The sequence below is a fragment of the Telmatherina bonti genome (genome assembly GCF_933228915.1).
Source record: "Telmatherina bonti genome assembly, chromosome: 5".
Taxonomy (NCBI): Eukaryota; Metazoa; Chordata; class Actinopteri; order Atheriniformes; family Telmatherinidae; genus Telmatherina; species Telmatherina bonti.
The window spans coordinates 9043204-9064484 of NC_136623.1; the positions used below are offsets into that span (position 1 = coordinate 9043204).

Genomic DNA, 21281 nt, shown 5'->3' on the forward strand with positions numbered 1-21281 from the left:
CATAAGAGAAGAAACTCTAAAAACCAGAAAAAAAAACAAAAACTGGGAACGTAACAGTCTCGTTTTTAAAGGCTGCCAACTGTTTTCCAGCCTGTTTCTCGCTTTCCACTTTCTCTAAATATAACAACAAAGTGTGAAATGGTTTAGAGGCTTGCAAATTGCTGCTGCCTCTAAACAGGTTCTGGCTCTTGTGACCTGTTTGTTGCCGAGCACTTTAAAGTTGCCATCCAGGTTCCTTCTGCTTCGACACCAGCTAATATTTTTATTTCACATCCTCCTTCCAAAGAGGCTTTCAGTGTTAAATATTCTGGGGTATTTATATCATCCAGATTACACCTTCACACCTAATCCGTCATTATCTTTGTGCTGCAGTGACATAAGCCAAATGCTGGTGCTGTGCGCAGCAGCGGGGGGAGCATGTCTAACAACGCTCAGTTGCATAACAACAACATACGGCACGGCGTTGCTCATTGCTGTTCGCTTATCATCTCAATGCAAATGAAATTCTCCTCATGACCTCCAAATATCCATGTTGTTTTGAGAATATGTTGAACTTCATTGTATAAAGCTGCACTGAGATGTGAATTTACATCAAGCAGAGACTCAGATCAGTTCATAAACTACAGGATCAAGTAAGCCTGATTCGTCTTGACAGGTTGTTTTTCCACAGTTTCACTCAGATCATTCGATTCTTTTAGTGTTTAAGACTTTCATGATGTGTGCCTTAGTTTCAGGTTTCATGTTTTATTTTGTAGTTTTTCCTGTTTGGTTCTCTTGTTTGTTTAGCTTTATTGATTTCCTGTTCATTGAGTTCCCCTGGTCTTGTTTTAGTTCATTCCGTACACCTGTTTCTTGTTTATACCCCTCAGTTTCAGTTCTTGGTTGCTGGATCATTTTGTTATGCTAGTTTGTTTGTTGTAGTCCCTGGAGTTCCTTGGGTTAAAATAAATCTACTTAAATCTGCATCCCTGTGGTTCATCTCCTGCATTTGGGTCCACACCTTCACCCCCCTCACATCCACTCGTGACAAAGACTAAACACTGAATAGACATATGAATAATATGGATGTATTAAACAGACCAGAAGCAAAACATTGACTGTACTCGCTGTCAATTACATCCCTGATCGGTTTATTTCCTGTATTTATCAAAGTTTATAAAAACAGAAACGTGTCAGATGAGTTTGAGGGACTTCCGTGTTTTCAATATTTCCTATTTCTTTAAGTGTTTTCACACATCAGCATCTCCTTACATTTCCCTGTTAGTGATAATAAGATGAAAACATAATAGGGAAATAAAGGACAAAAGAAAGATCAGGAATCGTTCATTTATTCATTTTCTTTCCCGTTTAGTGCAATTCAGGGTGGCTGGGAATCTGGAGCCTATCCCAGCAGTCATCAGGTGAGAGGCAGGTGAACCCTGGACAGGTCCTCAGTCCATGACAGAAGTTTAGAAAAAGAAATGAACTCAAAATAATCTGTCTTGCATTTGAATTGCCGTGAAAGGAGCCTTTAAATTGGCATGTTTGATAAAAACTGCAAAAATAGTTTTGTTTTCTTTGCATACGGCTCATATTTCACGTAAATCTGTGCATCTGTGGCGGGCTGGTACCAGACTGAAGCGGCAGAAACAGAACCTAAAAATGAAATTGACGATCATTAATGCAGAAGGTCACATGTGAGCTTTGAGCCCAGTAATGTGGAGCCGGAGTTATTGCAGGTCGTCTCATGGGGATCATCAGCGTCTGCAGCAAGTTCAATAACAAGCAGTTCAGCTGCCGTTTCTCCACCTCGCTGCTGCCGCAGACGAGAAAAAAGTTCATTTCAGTACTCTGAAATTAAAAAACAACATATCATGTAATCTTAATTCACACTTTGAGGTGGAGGAATATGGTTGGATGGTTTCAGACAAATGGGATTTACACTGGGCCTCGATGGAGGGCAACTGGGAACCAGAGACGGAGCGTATGCTAATAGAAACACAGCGCTAATCCATCACCCAGTCTCTTCAGAAATAATTAAGTCAAATTATAGACAGCCCCCGCTCCGGCACTTTAATCTCCCTCCAGATGGGGATCCTGCTGATCAACAGGTGGCCTCTCCTCATATGAACCTTCATCCCACCACTGTCATGGCGACAACAATGGTGGACCAGAGGCGGCAGGCATCCGAGTGAAACATGAGACGCATGTGTAATTATGATGGAGCGAGTGTACGTGCGCGATATCTGTTTCATAATTAACCACCCACTGTGCCTCTGTGACACCTGTCTTTGTCTTTTGCCTGTGATTATAACAAAAGGCTGAAAATGAGATGCAGCCGGTGTCTGAATTCAAGTGTCTGTCTCGTATTTTCACAGTTCAACTCGTCAAGTTCTGTTTTTAGCAGCGAAGAAAAACCACCTGCCGCGAGCATAACCGTGTCGTTTTAGACATTTTATTTAGTGATCTGAAACTTTTCAGCTGCTCTTCATGCAAGTGGTGCAGTTTTGTTCCAATCCTAACTTCTGGATGGGTTCATGTGGACATTTATGAATCCGCTGCTTCCTTTTCAAACTGCAGACATTTACTGGGATAAATCTGCAAAGATGTTCGGTCTTAATCACACCGTAGGCAAGGCTACAAAGGTGGTTATTCCCCTGCTGGTGATTGCTTCTTCAGTGTGTACACATATCATCATACAGTATAAACTCTACCTAATCAGGGTGCCATTGGCCTTCGTCACAGAAGAATAGAGAATTATACATCCATGCTGCAGCTGCGGATGATGAACTCTGATTGCTTTTCCCTCGTCTCTCTTCCATCACACTGACAAATCGCTTTCTGTATCCCACGTGGGTGTCGGTGCAATCAAACTGTAACACGTGCACACTAATCGACCCCAATCAGCGCTGAGTTTTTGAATGCCACCTCTTGATGCGGTGGGTTGAAAACACAGGCAGATCTGAGGCGTCGCCTGTTCCGTTTGACAGCGGCTTCGGGCGAATTGTGAGTCCACGCCGGAGAGAATGAAATCACATGGTCTATCTGTGAGGCTAGCGCGTACATGGAAGCATGACTCACACAGCTTCGCAAAGAGTCAAAGCGGCGGTGCGTCTTCTGTGGATTTTCCAGTCCATTAGTCAAATACAGTTGAATAAAAGAGCTACGTTTTCACTTATTGATGCCGCGAGTCGTGGAGGTCTCGCTGGAGGGCCGAGAGCCGGGTTCTAACAGGGGGGTGGTGCTGCAGAAACAGGGACTCTGCATGCCAAATCATTCTAACCAGAGACAGCTTCAAAAATGCTTTTGATAAATGTTTGGCTTCCAGCTCGTAACACCTCCACTGGGAGGGTTCAAACAGCTTCAGAAAGCCTGGAAGGCTGAGAGGGAGCAGGTTAATGGAAGGGGGAATCCACTTTGGCTCGAGGAGAAAGACAAACTTCTGCAGCAGACTTCATCTCCCTCTCGTCCGTAGACCACTATCAGTGATGTCACATTGTTTGCCACGCCGCCATGTTGGCTGGCAGAAAGCTAGCTGATGTTACTGAGTGTTAAAATACAGACTTTACACCTTCCAAACCAGTTCAGCTCTTGCACGGTCAGACAGACTTTTCTTTTATTTAAATGCTCTTGTTGGAGTTTAAAAAGCTGCACGATTTTCTAAAATTCTGTTTTGCAAACCTCCAGAACTGCGAAATGACAGAGACACCATGACATTAACAACAACCTGGTCAGTCAGACGCTTCACTTCACAGGAATTAAAGCTTATAAACCATGACAGAATTATAAATATTTGGTGGCATGATCAGACCTTTAGCTGTGGAAAGTGTCCAAAGTTTTCCTCTTCGTATCAACGGGAATAACATCAACACGATGTCTTCATGGTATCATCAGTGTGAGAAAACCAGAAAGGAAAATAAAAGGTTTTATTAACACCAAAACACTCGTCATCGTATGTTGCACCTCTGCTGAAGGCTGAATGTGTCAAATATCCAACCAGCTTCACCGCAGACTTCGCATTTCCACTGTGAGAAACTCACAGTTTTTCTGTTCATCTGGAGAGCTCTCCGACGGCGTCCCGTTGTCTCAGCTATGTCAGAAAGCCGTTTAGCCCGTTCAGGGTCAGCAGGCAGTCTGGAAAAAGAGATCCCAGCACTGGGATTCGGAACGTTGGGAATTGCTGCATTTTGGTGTAAATATTTTACTATTTATTGCTGTTTACTAAATGTGGACGATAGTTATTTTTTTAAATAAACTTTATTTGCATTTTAAGTGAAAGAAATAATAAAACGTTTTATTAAACACATTTGTCCTTTTCAGATAGAAAATGAATTTATTCCTACGTGGATTTTAGATGCTTTGTATGATTTTAAATCTGTTGTGGTAATACAGTTTGTCAAAATAAAGAAAATAAGAAGAATTGTAAAATTACACATGGGGTTGTCCTGAAGAGAATAGCAAACAAGGCAGACTGTTTTAAAGACACATTACGTAACTTTCTGACCTTAAAACTCTGCGTCCCAGACTTGTTCGATGACACAGTGACATCTATCATGTGTATTTCTAGAGCTGCTGCTGCTTAGCAGCGTCCCGAGAAACCAACTTTTACAACCAGGCCAAGACATAACGTGTCGCTTCACGACACGTTTATAATGAACAACTGGCTGTTTGAAACACGCAACGTTGCTGATTCAGCAAAAAAAACACAAGAAGATTAAAAGAGAGAGAGAGACAAAACAAGAGTCATTGTTAGATCATCTTCTGCTGGCTGGAGAGAGCTAACAGGTCAGGTAGGACGCAGGATGGCGGCTGAGTTAGCCCTCGATGGGGGACAGGTGACATGTAAAGGTAAAAACATAAAGAGTCAAATATACAGATTTGTTCTCATCCTTCTTTGAGCTTCTTATCAAATAAGTTATGGTTATGACAATTTTTAATCAATAAATAAATAAGTTTTAAATTAAAAAATCATGTTTTTAAAGAGTAAACAGCTGTTTCTACAGCTGGGAGAGACATTGTGCTCCTGTATTTATGAAGTTGAAAGTAAGTAGAAATCCTTGTACAACATTAAGGCTGACAGGACCCATCTGGTGCACATGGCGAGGCCTCGGTCGGCGCGGTCATGTGACTTTTGGCATGATGAAGCAGTGTGTCAAGCAGCGCTTGCAACACTTGAAAAGGTCGCTCCAGAGTCGAGCCGATGGACTCGAGCGTAACGTCGTTTCCTACCCTTCCTCATCCTGCGTTCGGATCCCACCTCCCTGCCTTGGGACGGTTTTTATCATTACGTCCTTTTAAAAGTCTTCGTCTCTTAACAGGTGATGTTTTGTCCCTACTGAGGACGCATACATACGCTGTGTTGTGGTGTCGACAGTCTTCATGGGAAAGCTCCTTCAAATGCACTAAACCTGGCTAAACAAACCCTTGTTTTTTTCTCAGTCTGTCATTTTCTCATGCCTGCAACCAGAGACAGCCATCTTTTCTAATAAATCAGTCATAAACAACGCCGACAAGCCATCTCCGTCTTTCTGCTGATTGACACTTTAGTCAGGGACTCCGTTTGTTTTCCCAAAACGACTTCATGAAAGAGTTTCGACACATTATTAAAGTCTGTAGCCTCTCCTGTCCAAAAAGCTGTCTGAAGGAGACGAAGAGTTTAGATGAGGAGCAGCTTCAGACTCATCAGAAAAACAAGAACCGCTCAGGTCTGAGCAGGGAGACAGCTGAGAATTTCATCATCAAGCCAACAAGTCATACTTATTCTCAGTCTTCCTGCCATTTGCCTTCTTCAAAAAAATGAAAAAAAGAAAGAAAACTTCATGTGAAGGCTCGGAGTGCGATCGGTAAATTCTCTCTGCAAATACGTGTTGGCCGAAATCTAATAAGTCAGATTCTGATGAATGTTTGTTTTCAGTTCGGCTGAGACGTCACATGTTCTCTTAGGAGATGAGAAAATTGTTCATTCTCCTGAGCTCATAAAAACTCCTGGAGGAATGTCAAGTATGCGTTTCTCCTCCAGCAAACCTCTTTACCCTCCAGGTCACCAGGCTGCAGCAACATGGCTTCCCTCACATGTATAAAACTTTAGCTTTATTTTAATATTTGTCCCAAACCTGGCAGCTGAGCTCTGATCTGCAGCCCAAAAAATACATTTAGCTTTGCTCAGTAAGCAGGACGTGAGGTCGAGGCTGAGGTCACTTCCTGTACATTCTGCCTGTTGCTGCCCCGCAGGCTTCTTCGTCTCCAACAATAGCTGCGAAAGAGGCGCTATTTCTCTCCACTGCAGCATAAACACGTTTGGTCCTCCATGGGGGGTGCTATCAGAGCCGGGCTGAGGACCAGCGGAGGTGTTTTGTTAAATTTAGATTGTTTGCGCCTCTGCTGTGGAGACCCTGATTGCATTTCAACACAATCAATACTGGCATATTGGATCTGAGTGAGAGGGCAATAAGAGCCAATAAAGCTTTGAGGGGGCGCTGAGGCGTGTTGTCCGCCGGGCAGGCAGGAAAACAGCCGAGGCCACGGTTAGAAGATGCAATAAGCTGGATGAACAGCAGCAGCGTTCAAACAAACCTAAACACAAGACAAAGCAACGCGGATCAGACTCACTGGAGAACACATGTACACACACACACACACACACACCACACATTCCTCACCGCTATCTCTCTCTTTCCATCTCTCTCCCTTCATTTCCTCCTTCTCCTAGACACTTACTTACTCATCTAATGACGCAGGTTTTCCCACCCACGTGCTGCATTGGTTTTTTTTTTAATATAAAACGCCTCGGGATGTGTAGCTGCAGCTCCGCTCGGGTGGAAACAAGCGGCTGGAATCCCAGAAAGCTTCAGGATTTCAGACCGGAATCAAACTGACCCACATAGATAAATGATTCCCTGGATCTTTCTTCATGTTGGACACCTGCTTTCCCGTTTTTATCCTCTGGCCTTCTGACCCTTCATCTTTTCCACCCCCCATAAGAACTGACACCCAGCTGAGAAACCAGCAGCCCACCCTGACCTGGACAACCTGAATCCAATCATGAGCAGAAACTGCATTTGAAACACACACCAGCGTTGTTGCAAGCCAGTTCTGTTTTTAGATACAGTCTGCACAGAAAACATTACAGCGTTACGAGGAAAGCTAATCTAAAGCATGTTGCCTTGCCGTGAGGGAGGGGGGGAGGAGGGAGGGGGGAGGAAGCGAGCTGAAATCTGCGTTTCCTGTTGCTTAAAAACTTTGTCAGCAGTTGCAGCCGTTTGAAGCTGAACGAAGGAAACCTGCCGAGCTCTTCTCTTACATCTCTGCTAACAACCGCTCTGCGCAGAAAGAAAACGCTTGTCTTAGTGCCCCCCTCCCCCCCCCCCGTGCAATAAATTCTGGCGTTCTGTCCTTCATTGCAGCCAAAGTGAAACAAACAACTTTCTTTATTTTGCCCAAGCAGGGACATTATGTGGACGTTAATCCCAGTGGCTCCGACTGGGCAAAGCCTGGCGGACCACCAGGGCTCTCTGGGGGACCCCGGGTTGGGAACAACTGTCTTAGTGGGCTGCAAAGTGAAGAACATATGGAGGGTGATGGCATCTAGCCACATTTTGGTGGTAAGTGATAATAAACTCACACTACCAGTCAAAAGTTTGGACACACTTTCCCATAATGGAAAAGTGTGTCCAAACATTTGACTGGTGACGTATATTCTGTATTTTGTGCTTTTCAGATGGGAATTAATTTCCAGAGACACATAATGATGTGTTTCCTGTTTGCTCAGGTTTCTGTATGTTTCCCCGTTGTGTCAGCTGATCTGCAGCTCAAAGTTTTCTCTTGAGGTCACTTGTTTCATTTGTTTTCGTTGGACGGTTTTGGTAATTTTAATAAGAGTTTTGTTCCATTTTATCTCTTTTCTCGCCCAGTTATTTATTCAGTTTGCAAAATGTCTTGGATTATTTTTGGGGTTAAAATAATTTTTAACTTACAAACTGTGCCTGGCGGTCTTCAACTGCTCGGTCCCCCACATGGAGGCGGAAACATGAGGCGGTGGCACAAGCCTGATTGGGCTTCATCCATATTTCGTGCACTTTTCTGGAAGATTTCCACAATTTAGCCATAATCGCTTTGAACACCTACATCAAGGAGGGGTCGGACCTTTTCTAGAGAGGGTCTGGGATGACTAGTTGAGTATTTACCAACAAACCATCAAAGTTTGCCTGGTCTGACATACATTCTCCATTCTCCTCACTTGGGGTAGCGTCGAAGCTACAATCACGCCTTGATTTGAGCGGCGCCGACGCACCTTGAGCATGTGGGAAATAATGGAAATATAATGTAAAAACCAGACAACCGTGAATTCAGTCCTCAATGTCATTCTCCCCTTCAATAACCATGATTCAATTCCAGCTCTCAAGCTGAGAAGCCAGGGGATAAACCCCAGCTCCCCCGCCATCCGCGGACTAATCTCCCCTCGGAAAGCCACTCCGGCATGCAGCGTTCCTGCTGACCTCCTCTGCAGCTCGGTCTTATATCTGAGAGGAGTGATGGTGGGGAGGCTTCTCCTGTGTGTCACTCACCTGCCGTCTTCTGCTACAGCTCGTTTTAACAAGGAGACTCGGGCCTCTGGGGGGGCTTTGCATATAAATGATGCGACTAGTTCCTAAGATCATATGGAAAAATGTGTGTGTGAGGCCTCACGCTCATTAACCAGCTTTGATGTCAAGGGCGACATCTATATTTTCCAGTATTCCCAGCCACACGCTGCACAAAGCAGCCACATCCAGCAAGTTTTCAATATTTCATTCCGACTGATGTTTTTAACATTTCAACATCCCATTTTGGAAAATAACACCCCTCGGTTTGCTGTGCTCGTATTTACAGCGAAATGCGTCCTTTCCACACCATCTAACAGCAACAGCCGGGCGCTTTCTCAGTTCCCGGTGGGGTCATGATCTCAATATCAAAAAGTCTTTTTGTTTTGGTTTTTTTTTTCTCCCTCTGCATTTTCAGAGGTGAATGAATGCGAGAGGAATGACCATGAAACTGAATGCACGCTCCAAGTGTGATGAAGAAACACGAGGCAGCAATAGCAGCTCATTGCCGAGCTCACGCTGATATTTAGAAGGTAGCTGGCTACTTACAGCTTTCCACCAATTTCCATCTCCTTTCATCAGTGTTTCTGTGCTGAAAGGTGTTATTTTAGTACATTTGCAGGCTGCTGGCTAACCTGTGGGGATGCTGTGGCGGCGGCAGGCGCAGCCGAGCCATGATCTAAGGCTGTGGTGGGAAATTATTGCAAACATTATTCACGGTGCAGGAATGAAATGAAGTCAGCATCGCCAGGGCATACTGCGTCTCCGAAGAACAGAGAAGTGAAGAGGAAACAGTCGGCCTTTAATTTGCCTCCTGTTAAATGTGCTGAGGCAGAAATCTGCTTTCATTTTTCTCTTATTAAGCAAAATGTTGTTACAAAACAAAAGCGGCGATAAGCTGACTTCCACAGCGCTTATGTAAGAGTGCTGTGCTGTGAGCTATTGTAAAGTAATTCATTATTATCATCATAACTCGTTTTGATAGAACAGAATGAACTATGTTACAGCTTAACTCTTGCGTTAGGAGACAATAAAAACATCAGAGTTAAAAGGGAAGCTGATGCACACACAGAAAAACAACAACTAGGTGAAAGTTTAAAGTAAATACGGGACAAAATGAAAGGAAATCAGTGTTTGGTGGATTAATCTTTCGCTGCTGGAAAGCCTGACTTGTGGGATGAGTTGTAGAGTGAAATGTGTGGGTTGAGATTATTGACTATATACAAAGAGAGGGACGGAGCCTCTGTGACGTCACCCATAGGTTTCTGAAGAGCTGAATTGAAGCTCGGTGGGCGGTTCCTACCATCGCCATCTTGGCAGAGGAATGCATGTCGTCGCGCCCGGAAAATACAAATATGGGCAAAGAGGTGGAGCTGAGAGGGGGGCTGTGAGCATCATGGCGGATGATTGACATGGAGCGAACTCTGAGCTGGCTGTAGCTAAGAGCTAATCAAGCTAACTTGGAGCTAAAAGGAGCTAACCAGCTAATGGAGGTAAGCGGGCTAAAGCTAAGTCACATTGTTAACCGGCTAAAAACCGCGGTTGTTCTACATTCTTCTTACTTGAAGCAGGAGATCGTGTACCTGTCAATCAAAAGGACACGCCCCTAAAGATACTGAATTTCTGGATTAAATTACTTTTAAATGGGTTAGAAAAAAATTCCCTCCCCCCACAGTTGTCTTGAAGGTAAACCTGACCTATTAAACCTAAAATGTACATTTGAACCAGGCTGTAAACATGTTTATTTCTGCTGTGAAGTTGGTCTTTTTAACATGGGAGTCTATGGGGATTTGCTCTGTTTTGGAGCCCCTAGTAGATGAGGGGGGAACTGCAGTTGTATGCCCTATTGCATAGGCTTCACTTTAAACCGCCAGAGGTTGCCGCTTGGTTGAGACCATTAAAACATTGCTTCATTATTCATGTTGATGCCAAACAACTTATTCTTCTATTAACTCTTATTTAATATTGATTAGATTGGATTAGGGAAGTTAGACATAACAAGACAAAACTAAAATGTAAGAAACTGGGCTTCAGTAGCATGTCGATGAACCAGACAGCCATGACAGTCTGGAACCTCCTCCTCATGTTTGGTCCTGCACTTCCATCGCATCCTTCAACCAGTATTTGTTGCAATTCATCCAGTGTCGTCGTGTTGGCCACTTTGCCACCAACAGCATGTTCAAGCTGATCCAAATGTTCAGTGGGATAAAAGTCAGGACTGCTTTCATCATCAACACTTCAAATTCTGCAGGTAGTCTGATAAATCCCACTCTGGGAGGGAAGATGTTGTGATGTTTGAGGCTCGAATTTGCTCCTTTTCTGCCTATGGATGCCACTGACGCCCCTGATTGTTACAGTAGCACAACATAATTTTCTAATCTTAAAACTCTGTGCAGCTGAGTCCTTTTGATGGTACAGCAACATTCATTATACTTATTCTGGAAGCTATCACTGCCCTGCAGCACCTCGAGGCTGAGGAACTCCACTTCGTTTTTTCTACAGCCTGGGCGCATCACTTTACAGCAGCATTTCGCTTTACGGCATCTTGTCACATGACAGCAACTGGTTATCAACGTGCAGCCTGGATGATTCAACAAACAAACCCATGAGGACATCCTCGAAGGAAGAGAAATGAAAGAGAGAAGGGGACAAAACAAGAGATAAGACAATAGACTGACTTTTTTAAGCGGGAGGGAGCTCAGAAAAGAGACAGAATGCAAGACATGACAGTGATGCAAATAAAATCTGTTCAGTAATGGATCTTTAATTTTTTCATATTGTTCGGCATTGGTAGAGAAGATTTTGCAAGTTTTTACATGGGCACAATCCCCGTTCCTGACTGCTGCTCATCCCACATTTGTATTTTTCAAACAACCATGACTCCATTTAAAAGAAAATAAACAGGATTTAATAAACGGTATGAAACATTATCAGTATCAAACATTGTTCCAAGAAAGCAATTATCCATCAAACATAAATGATCTTTTCTGCTCAGTGTTGATATTTTTAGTGTGGAGGTAAAAAATCAGGACCTGTAATTGGGCTCATTTGTATTTATCATTTAGTAAAAAGATTTAATGAAAGTATAATTTCTTGCAGGGGCTCTCAATTAACACCCAATGTGTGGATTTAAGTTCATTTTAGTGGGTATAACTAAAAAATTTCCTGGCCAATGATGATGCAAAATCATTTCAGTCATTTGTCCTGACAGTGATGTCTTTACGTTTCCCATGAAGCTTATCCTATAAGCTATCCAACGTCCATCGGCTGGGTGATCACTTTTTTTTAGCATTATGTTGTCCTCATGCATCCTGTGGACAAATGAAGCTGAATGAGGAGGTAAATTTCACAAAAATGACATGTACAATGAAAATCAGAAATATGGCAAATGTTTTGTCTGGGATTCAAACACTAATAAGTTATATTTATATTTCCTCCTAACACAAAACCACTAGACAACTTATAGCCATTTATTTCATGTTAAAAGATACACGTCCGTGTATGTCTTCTACAAGATATAACTTTTCTCACTTAAAGGCTTTTAAGCAAAACTATTTCCTTCTCAGTCAGAGAACCTGGCTTAAACTACTAATATTATTCTGAAGTCACAATTATTTGACATATTGTCAGAAAATCTGCAACCTGCTATGAATGTGAATTTCTTATCTGCAGACTGGCACAGATACACGAAGCGGGAAAGTGTTTGAATGCTCATATTGCATCAGTTCGAAGCTCCCTGCAGGCTCTGCTTCATCTGTCGGTGACGCTAAACGTTTAGCTACCTGACAGGTTGTTGATTGGAACCTCGAGCAGAAAATAGGCTCCAGATTTTAAAATGTTTGCTTTTTTTTTTTTGACACATCCAGACATACAGTGACATCCAGGAGAGAAGAAGTTTGGTATAGAAGTTAAAGGCTGTCATTCAAGACACTCAGTTTGTCTCCCGTTTAGCCTGCTGTTGTCAGACATGGTCTGATGCTACGCAGCTTCTTTTCTGGCTGTCCTGCTGACCAGATCCTCCTCTTCCTCCTCCTTCTCCTCCCCCTCCTCAACAGGAGACACGAACATGGTGGAGGAGACATGTAACTTCCCACTGAGATGCATCAGGTTTGGCAGCTGCGCTTGAACAAAATGCACCATTTATGTCCTTTTGAACATAAAACATTTTTGTTTTTGTTTTTCAAGAGATAGAGCTGGAATGTCAGAGGAAACTACGAGCTAGGAAGCGAAGATTCAAATATTTATAAAGATTATAATCATAAACTTACAAGCGTGCAAAGGTTTTATGGTGCAGGAAGGTTTGTCAGCCCATTCCTCTGCTTGTAAATGATAAATACTGACATAATTATTCATTTAAATCTCCTAATCATGAGACTCACATTTGTACTTATGAGATTCAAACTCACAGTTAAGAGATGTAGGTTTATTATGTGATAAAATGATCATTTTTCTAAATGTCAGTGAGTTTTTATCTTATAATTAAAACAATGTCATAATTATGACTTTTCTTCTTGTAATAATGACAATTTTATGGCATAATTGTGAAGTTTTATCTAATAGAAATGACCATCTATCCAATAATGGGCCCTCCTCTATTTCCCTCCTCCAAGCTGCTCTTTGGTTGTGTGATGTCCCGTCATAATGTCGCAGTCCATCTGTATGCAGACGACCTACGTATCTATTTGCCAGTCGCCAGAACTCTCCAGACTCAGTTCATTCAGACGTGTCTGCACGACATTTAACACAAAGCTTCCTCTGTCTGAATGAGTCAAAGACTGAGTTCATCCCGTTTGGTGCCTACAGATCAAACACCTCTGACCTCCCACCATGACCATGCAGTCAGGAATCATGGAGCGACTCTGGACCGTAATTCTAAACTCGATGACCAAATAGACTCTGCATTTGTGGCGAGTTTCTTTCAGCTTCATCTACTGACCAAGTCTGAACCATCCCCCTGGGAAAGACTTTGTAAAAAAACAATCTGTGCGTTTATCAGTTCACGCTTGGACTATTGCAACACTTTTTACATTACAGGTGTTGAAGTAAACCAGGCCTCTCTGCAGTGTCTCTTTATTGTTTTGTTTATTGTCATTTGGCCAAATACACAACACAAACAAAATTAAAACAACATAGAATAACATAAGTGTAACAATTTTCATTTGACCAGGTGTAGGCAGAAGCCAAGGCTTGTGGTACCCACCCTTCTCTCCAAATATAAAGTACCAAATGCGTTGGAGACTCGTTTACAATATATAATTAATCTATTTTAAAAAATTCAACAAAATTGTCATCATTATGTCTGCAACTCATGCAGCATTTTGACACTAATTACTAGTAAACATCAAACAAAACGAACAAAATCATCAGAAGAAGTAAAAGAATAAAACCATGAAGTTTTTCTCTCTTTTTTTGGTTCTGCTCAACTTCTTTTGTCTTCTTCTTCTGGTGCTTTTTATTTGACAGTTTCTGCATCATCTTCTTTCTGTTCCGCTTCTTCTTCTCTGGTTTATTGCTTTTTACTCGTTGCATGTCAGCAAAACAACTCAACACTGCCCCACGGGATTTTTGGTGGTACTGCTCCTTTTTAAACATCAAGTGACGGATAGGTAAACCCCTTGAAAAATGACAAGATTGTGAGTGTAACCGACGCAGGAGGCGGACAAACCCATCTGCCTGTCATCTCCGTCGTCTAGCATAAATAAGCCTTACAGCTGCGTTTACTTGGGAAAGAAACTGATGCGGATTAATTATAGATGTACTATACTATAGATGTATGTACTATGGTTGTTGTGAAGTGCTTTATGAAAAAATGTGATCGGCTGAATAATTCTGACTTTTCATCTCATAATAATGACTGAATCTTATAATTAAGAGATACCATATCAATATTTTTCATTTCCAAGTGATGGAAGTGGGCTTCTATAGGACTTACATTCAACAGGTAAAACAATTTTTAGGCAGAATCTTTCTTTGGAAAGCCCTTACAATGATGTTGAGTTAAAAAAAAAAAAAGAGAGAGATCATTTTGTTGAAGCTAATGTGTGTATATGAGGTCATGCCCTGCAGCTCTACTGTAACACAGACTGTTTTCTTATTAATAATCTCAGACTCTCTTTAAATATTTTACAGGTTTCCTGCAGAAAAAGGCCAGACACATGAATCATTACCTGCACTTGCATACACGCTACAAGGTAATTACAGCCCTGAGAAACACACTAACCCTTCAACCTGAAAATCTGCTGATGCAGTGAAATATTTCACATACTGGGGCCACACAAATGGAGTCCTCAAACTTAATATGCTCCTGTAGGATGGAGGCAGGTATCCCCATAGACACACATATTTTAACATGAACCAGAGGCTCCTGACAGTGATGGAGAGACAAGGCAAGAGGAAAGTGATTACAGTAAGTACCAACCCCCTCTATTATTGAGAATTCTCCGAGATAATAATAAAAATATGGCCATGAGCCAGACACATACACACAGACAGAGTTCGACAAAAGAAAGGTCCCACCTCCCACCTCCCCCCCACGTGCCCCGCCCTCCTGTCAAATCCCATGGGACGGAGGACAGAAAAGCCTCCGTGGCCCCCAGACATTCTCCGACTCCTTCATCCATCCAGCCCAGTCTGCCTGACAAACTAATGGAGACTAATCAACTGTCAGGGTGAACACGCTGCCCACTACATCTCCCTGCTTCCCGGAGCATCCGGCCTCCTCCTCTGCAACACCCCCACAACCACCACCCCCCACCACCCTTCCAGACTTAACTGTCAGAGGCAGAAATAACTGACTGATGGCTATATATAGGACTCAGACTACTTCCTGGATTGATGCATGCAGCCGCCAACCCCACACCCCCCATTAGAGTTTAACCGTAATCTTGTTCTAATCCCAGACAGAGTTTTAAATGAACCCCCACCTTTACCGTCGTTAACAGATCCTTCTTTATGAATCCAGATCAGAGAAGCTCCATGTGTTTGTTTTTATAAAGAAGAAGACGGGTAGGCTTGGTTGTCATTAAACAATGTTCAGACAGTCGCTGTGTGAACGGTAGAAATAAAACAATGTAAAAAGAAAAATACAAGAAGAAAAGTCGTAGGATACGAAAAAACAAAATCTACAAAATCTGACATTTCAGCTGTGATTTAAACACATCATTGGGTTTTGGAGATGTGGTGTGTGTGTGTGTGTGTGTGTTTGTCATAGTTGTTGTAATTCTGTGGACATGCTGGAAAATGTCACAGGGGTGAACTGGAAGTCCCGCTGTGTGTCTGACAGGTGAGAGATGTGGCTGCAGACGAGATTTAGATTTTCTCAGTTTTCTTAAGAAGAACTTTTTTCGCTTTGATTTAGATTCTAATTTTAAAGCAGCAGCTCGACACGAGCTTACTTTGCTTTGTTCAGCAGCTGAGGAGGAGAAGGAAGATACCGGGGACGGGAAGCAGACGACTGTGCGTCAGCGGGATGCGCACAACGACTGGAATTCATTCAGAGCAGAATGAACATTTACATGATGGAAAAATTAATCAGTTTGGATTTAAAACGGGAATAAACCACCGACTTACTCTGGAAGGAAGTTTAATTCTCATTTTCATTCAGAAGTAAGTGTTAACGTGGTCGTTTTTCATCTGCTTAAAGTGGATTTTATCCGGTATTAAAGCGGAATTAAAACGTGGACGTTGTAACGTTGCAGGAGCGGATCCGTCTCTCGTGGGATCATGTGACCTGGAGCGTTTTGCTTCACGACTCCCCCTCTGTAACCACAGAGAGCTCTGCTTTGTGCAACGGTTTCATCCTCTTCCAACGAAGGTTTGTCATGGCTGAACGAAGCGTTGAAAATCAAACAGCATTAGTTAATGCAGCAGATGAATCTTCTCGCATTAACATGTTCATTTTTTATGGAAATCCTAATTTTATTTAATACGTTTTTTCTTTTTAATTTCAATAATCTGACGATCCTCTGAAATGATCCTTGGACACCCATTTTGGGGAAAACTCTGGTATATATTTTTCCTCCTCCATCCTCCTTACAATGCCGTCACAAAACCCATCTCCGTATCTGTCTCTGAGTATCGCCACCTGCTGGTTGGCAGGAAACCAGCCCTCACATTACTAATATCTCTCAGTGAATCTGCAGTTTGACAAAATTACATAAATGTGTGGTGGAAGTCAAAGAATGTTCTTTCCGCACAAACTGACCGGATGGGATTCACAAATGCGACACAATTCACTCACACAAATGCCAAAATCTGCTGGAGATGCAGCTCACTAAAAGCTTTCACATATGAACAATTATTCATCAAATACATGTACAAATGTACAAATAAACAATGTCTAAGCCATCGCACATGGAATATTTTCTGCAAAGTCAGCTTCAGAAAAAGCCCCAAACAGGAGAGGAGTCCTGTGTAACATCATCCCCAGAGTCACTGGAAGTGTTGCACAAACGTGCAAAACCCGCTTCTTTACTCCCAAAGAGATTCACTCATCAGAATGTTTTATCTCTTTACATCACTACATAAATGTGCATTTGATTTTACACAAAACATTAGCAGATTCAGCTGTGGAACGTGCAATATTTAGGTCTGAACAAAGATTTGTCTTGTCTGGGTTTCATTTCAAAGGTGCAATAAAAACAATCTGTTTCAATCAAATGTCTTAAATCTACAACATCTCTTACAGTAATTTCTCTTTTCTCTTTAGATCTTTACAAACTCAGAAGGTAAATAAAAAAACAGCTATGTGCTGCAGCCAGAAACAAATCATTTCACTTCTTTAAAGATGTTTAAATGGAAAATATTCCCACTTTATTGAGCCTGAAGTGAAATGCAGAGGGTTTCATCATGAAGGTAAAACAAATTCAGCTGCGTGATGATTCGCTGTGGCGACTCCTTCAGAGGGACGCGCCGGAAGGGAAACAACAACATTTGGCCTGAAGTGAACTAAGGTTCATGTTTAACACAATCACTCTCTGTCCAGCTGAACTTATTGAAATTTAAGACCCTTTTATGCTCAGGCTGCATCTCTAAACATTGATGAAAACCATGAACGCTCCTCCTAAGACAATAAGAAAAACACAAGCAAGTCCCCGAGTCATGCAGGACATCTGCAGCTCAGGAAGCTACACCCACCTTCCACCTCATAAACACGTCAGAGGGACTGAAGGAAGAGGAGGAGGGCATCAGTGCACGGCGGCTGTCTGTAAAAAGCAAACTGATTCGTTTCCATGTTTTCATGCACAGCAAAGGGAGCCTCAGCAGCTCTTTGCCTGTCTGCAGCATCTGCACATCAGCACTGGTTTCCAGCTCACCAGTCGGCTCAGAAAACCCAGTCTGATCATCTCAGCAGCTGAAACCAAACTGAACACAAAGTTTTCTGAGGATCAAACCTGTGACCTTCAAAGAGCAGGTTTTTTTTTCTCCTCTGCAGAACCTTTCTACTGTGTTTGCATCCCCTGCTAAGTAGGATGGACTCTGCTATGCATAATTTATGGCTGCCAGCAGGATGTTTGACATGGATCAGTCTGGAAAGTTCCATGTCATTAGCACAAAGCGTGAACTGTCTGAAAATAAATGAAAATGACTGCTGCTAAACAGACAACAAGCTGTAATTAACAATAAGTCATGAAAATGAAAGCATGTACACCACCAGTGATGGATCTCTGCGTCGGAGTCTGTAATGCTTCTCTCCTGGGGATTAAGTATAATGGCATATCCAGAGATGAACTAACGATGCTGGTGGTGAAACACTGCACGCAGCACAGTCGCACGTCGTGCTGCAGATCAGCGTGTTAAACCTGCGAGGCCTCACATGCAGTGACATGAAGCAGCAAAAAGCTTCTAGCTGCTCATATAAGCACAGCCCTGCATATGGGAAGGGCTTTTATGTGTCGGCAAAACAAAATGATCATGACATATGTGCTAAATGAAGCTGTGAGGCTCACAGATCCATGGCAGTGATAAGCCTTCTGAGAGCGCAGAACCTCCTGCAAGCAGCTCATTTCCACCATGTTGTAACTTCCAGATAATGTTCTGGTCCTGCATTCGTTTTATGTGGATCCACCTTCAGATTCCAGATCCATTGAGAATGAATCCACAGCGTTTCTTGGCTGTACTGTGGTGCTTGTTGTATTGCTGTTGTTGTTGTGGTGCTTGGTTATATCCAGAATGTTGCCTTAATCCACATCTATCTTTGATTTCTTGGAAAACCTGTTGGGAACTTCTCTTGGATTTATTGTGGAGTTGTATGCAGATATACTGAAAATGGTCCAATGAGGAAGAATCCTTCTCAGCATTCCTGGATCCAAATGCTGATCCGGATGACTACCAACATTTTATGCAGTCTAAGGGTGCATTAACACCAGGATAGTCCGCTAGACTCGGTCTGATTGGGGACTCGGCTCAGTTGTAGGGGGGCGTATCCATACGAACCGAGATCACGTTCACACTGCACTTTTGTCAATTCAATTCAATTCAGCTTTATTTGTATAGCACTACTTCACAATAATGTTGTCACAGGTCACTTTACATACACATCATTTCAAGCCAATTCATACATATCCTATAATAGAAACCAACTGATTGCATCGAGTCATGACTTTGATCCAATCCCCCATCCTGAGCTGCACGCGGCGACAGTGGGAAGGAAAAAACTCCCCTTTAACAGGAAAAAAACCTCCGGCAGAACCCGGCTCAGGGAGGGCAGCCATCTGCCTTGACAAGTCAAACAACCCAAACCATTAGAATAATATATCCCCATTCCTACCAAAGGTGGCGCTGCACTTCTATTTACCAAAAAAACAGAACAAGACCCACGTAAAAAGGAAAACTAGTCCTTTTGCTTAGAAAGTCTGCACTGATATTCAGCAAAAGAGACCCGCATGAAGAAGAAAACTGTTTCCTCCACCTGCAAGTTAAACATTCATTCATTCATTCATTTTCCGAACCGCTTATTCCAATTCAGGGTCGCGGGGAAGCTGGAGCCTATCCCAGCCGGCTTTGGGCGACAGGCAGGGTACACCCTGGACAGCTCGCCAGTCCATCGCAGGGCCACACACAGAGAGACAAACAACCACACTCACTCCTAGGGGCAATTTAGAGTGACCAATTAACCTATCATGCATGTCTTTGGATGGTGGGAGGAAGCCGGAGAACCCGGAGAGAACCCACACATACACGGGGAGAACATGCAAACTCCACACAGAAAGGCCACTGACCAAACCAGCCAAGGATTGAACCAGTGACCTTCTTGCTGTGAGGCCACAGTGCTAACCACTGCGCCACCATGCAGCCCCCCTGCAAGTTAAACATAGAGACAAAACTGTCACTGTTTGGGGTTTTTATTGTGTCTTATGCAAGTATACTGCAGAAATACACTGCAACAATGGACGCAGTATGAACACCAGACGAAGCAGAGGACCCTTAACGCCATCGCTATGGATTTACCCACAATACAATGCTTCGTCAAATGCAGGAAGTGTCTTTATTTTGGTAGTCCGCATCCTGTATTTGGACCGCTTATAACAGGCTGAGACGTGGGTTTGTAGGCGGACCGAGTCTGCTTCTTTGGTCCAAATCAGAATTTGTTTGGCGTTCACATTTCGGCGTTCACATTTCCCCAAACGAAGTGGACTTTCTGAGCAAACCGACTCGGATTCTAATCAAAAAGGCTGATGTGAATGTCCCTTAAGTTAGACGAAGACCTGTTCTCAGAAACACATCATGAAAATCTGTCCAGTAGTTTTTGTGTAAAGCTGCTAACAAACGGACAGACAGACAGATAAACACAACCTCAGACACATCCTTGGCAAAGATAGCTATCCAGAGCTGAATCAGCTTAAATAAAAAAAAAAAAACAGGAAATAAAGCAGCGGTGATGTTAGATCTACTATCCTGCAACTTTTAAATGCATCCCCTCTCCAACACACCGAAATCAAATTCCTCTTCAGAATGTCATTCAGCCCTGCAGAGGCGTGGTAACGAGACACGTGTTGGGGACGGGATGCATGTACAAAGAGAAATATCGAGGTCACGTCATCAGGAATGACCTTTGTGATGACGATGATGACATTCAGAGACGGTATTTTAGGTTGTATGTTCGAGCAAACAGGCTGGCTCTTGCTGAATCTGGACTGGTTTAAGTCCATCTTACCGTCTTTTCCAATCAGGAAGTCCAGATAACGGTATGTGTAGGACACGCCCACTTTGGTCTCCACCTGTGGTCTCTTTAGGGTGGAGTAAATCTTCCCTGGACTGTTCTCCTCTGATGCTGGTTTCATCTTACGAAGCCCGCAGCCCATGGCTCCAGAGTTTCAGTCACTCGGTTACAAACCCTGCAGAAGAGACAGAACAGAAACGCCAGCATGAAACAGACATGTTTAGTTTTTTTCATCCTGCTTTTAAATGTTGCACCTCGGCCTGGTGGCTTTACTGACAAGGTTGTTCGTGGTGGGTAACATAAACCTGAAGGTGTCAATCAGAGCAAATACGATTTCAAATAGTATTTCGTCACAAATGTTGGCTTCAGTTTTGCAAACCAAACATTAATGAACACATGTAAAACAATTCCTTGAATGCAGAGGTGTCAAGTACAAATACTTTTACCTTACTTAAGTAAAAATTTGGGGTATCTATACTTTATTGGAGTAATTATTTTTCAGACAACTTTCTACTTCTACTCCTTACATTTTTGCATAATTATCTGTTATTTCTACTCCTTAC

At 42.7% G+C, this 21281-nt stretch overlaps 1 protein-coding gene across 1 annotated transcript in view; it reads right to left on the minus strand.

Annotated features, from left to right (window-relative positions):
• Positions 1-20860, minus strand: part of rftn1b (raftlin, lipid raft linker 1b) — a gene marked incomplete at its 5' end in the record, with an annotated part of 156991 nt that extends 136131 nt beyond the window's left edge. Inside the window, one exon of the mRNA XM_079241438.1 lies at positions 20713-20860. Within this exon, the coding sequence (XP_079097564.1) occupies positions 20713-20860 (148 nt within the window). The remainder of the gene's footprint in view (positions 1-20712) is intronic.
• Positions 20861-21281: the final 421 nt, after the last annotated feature.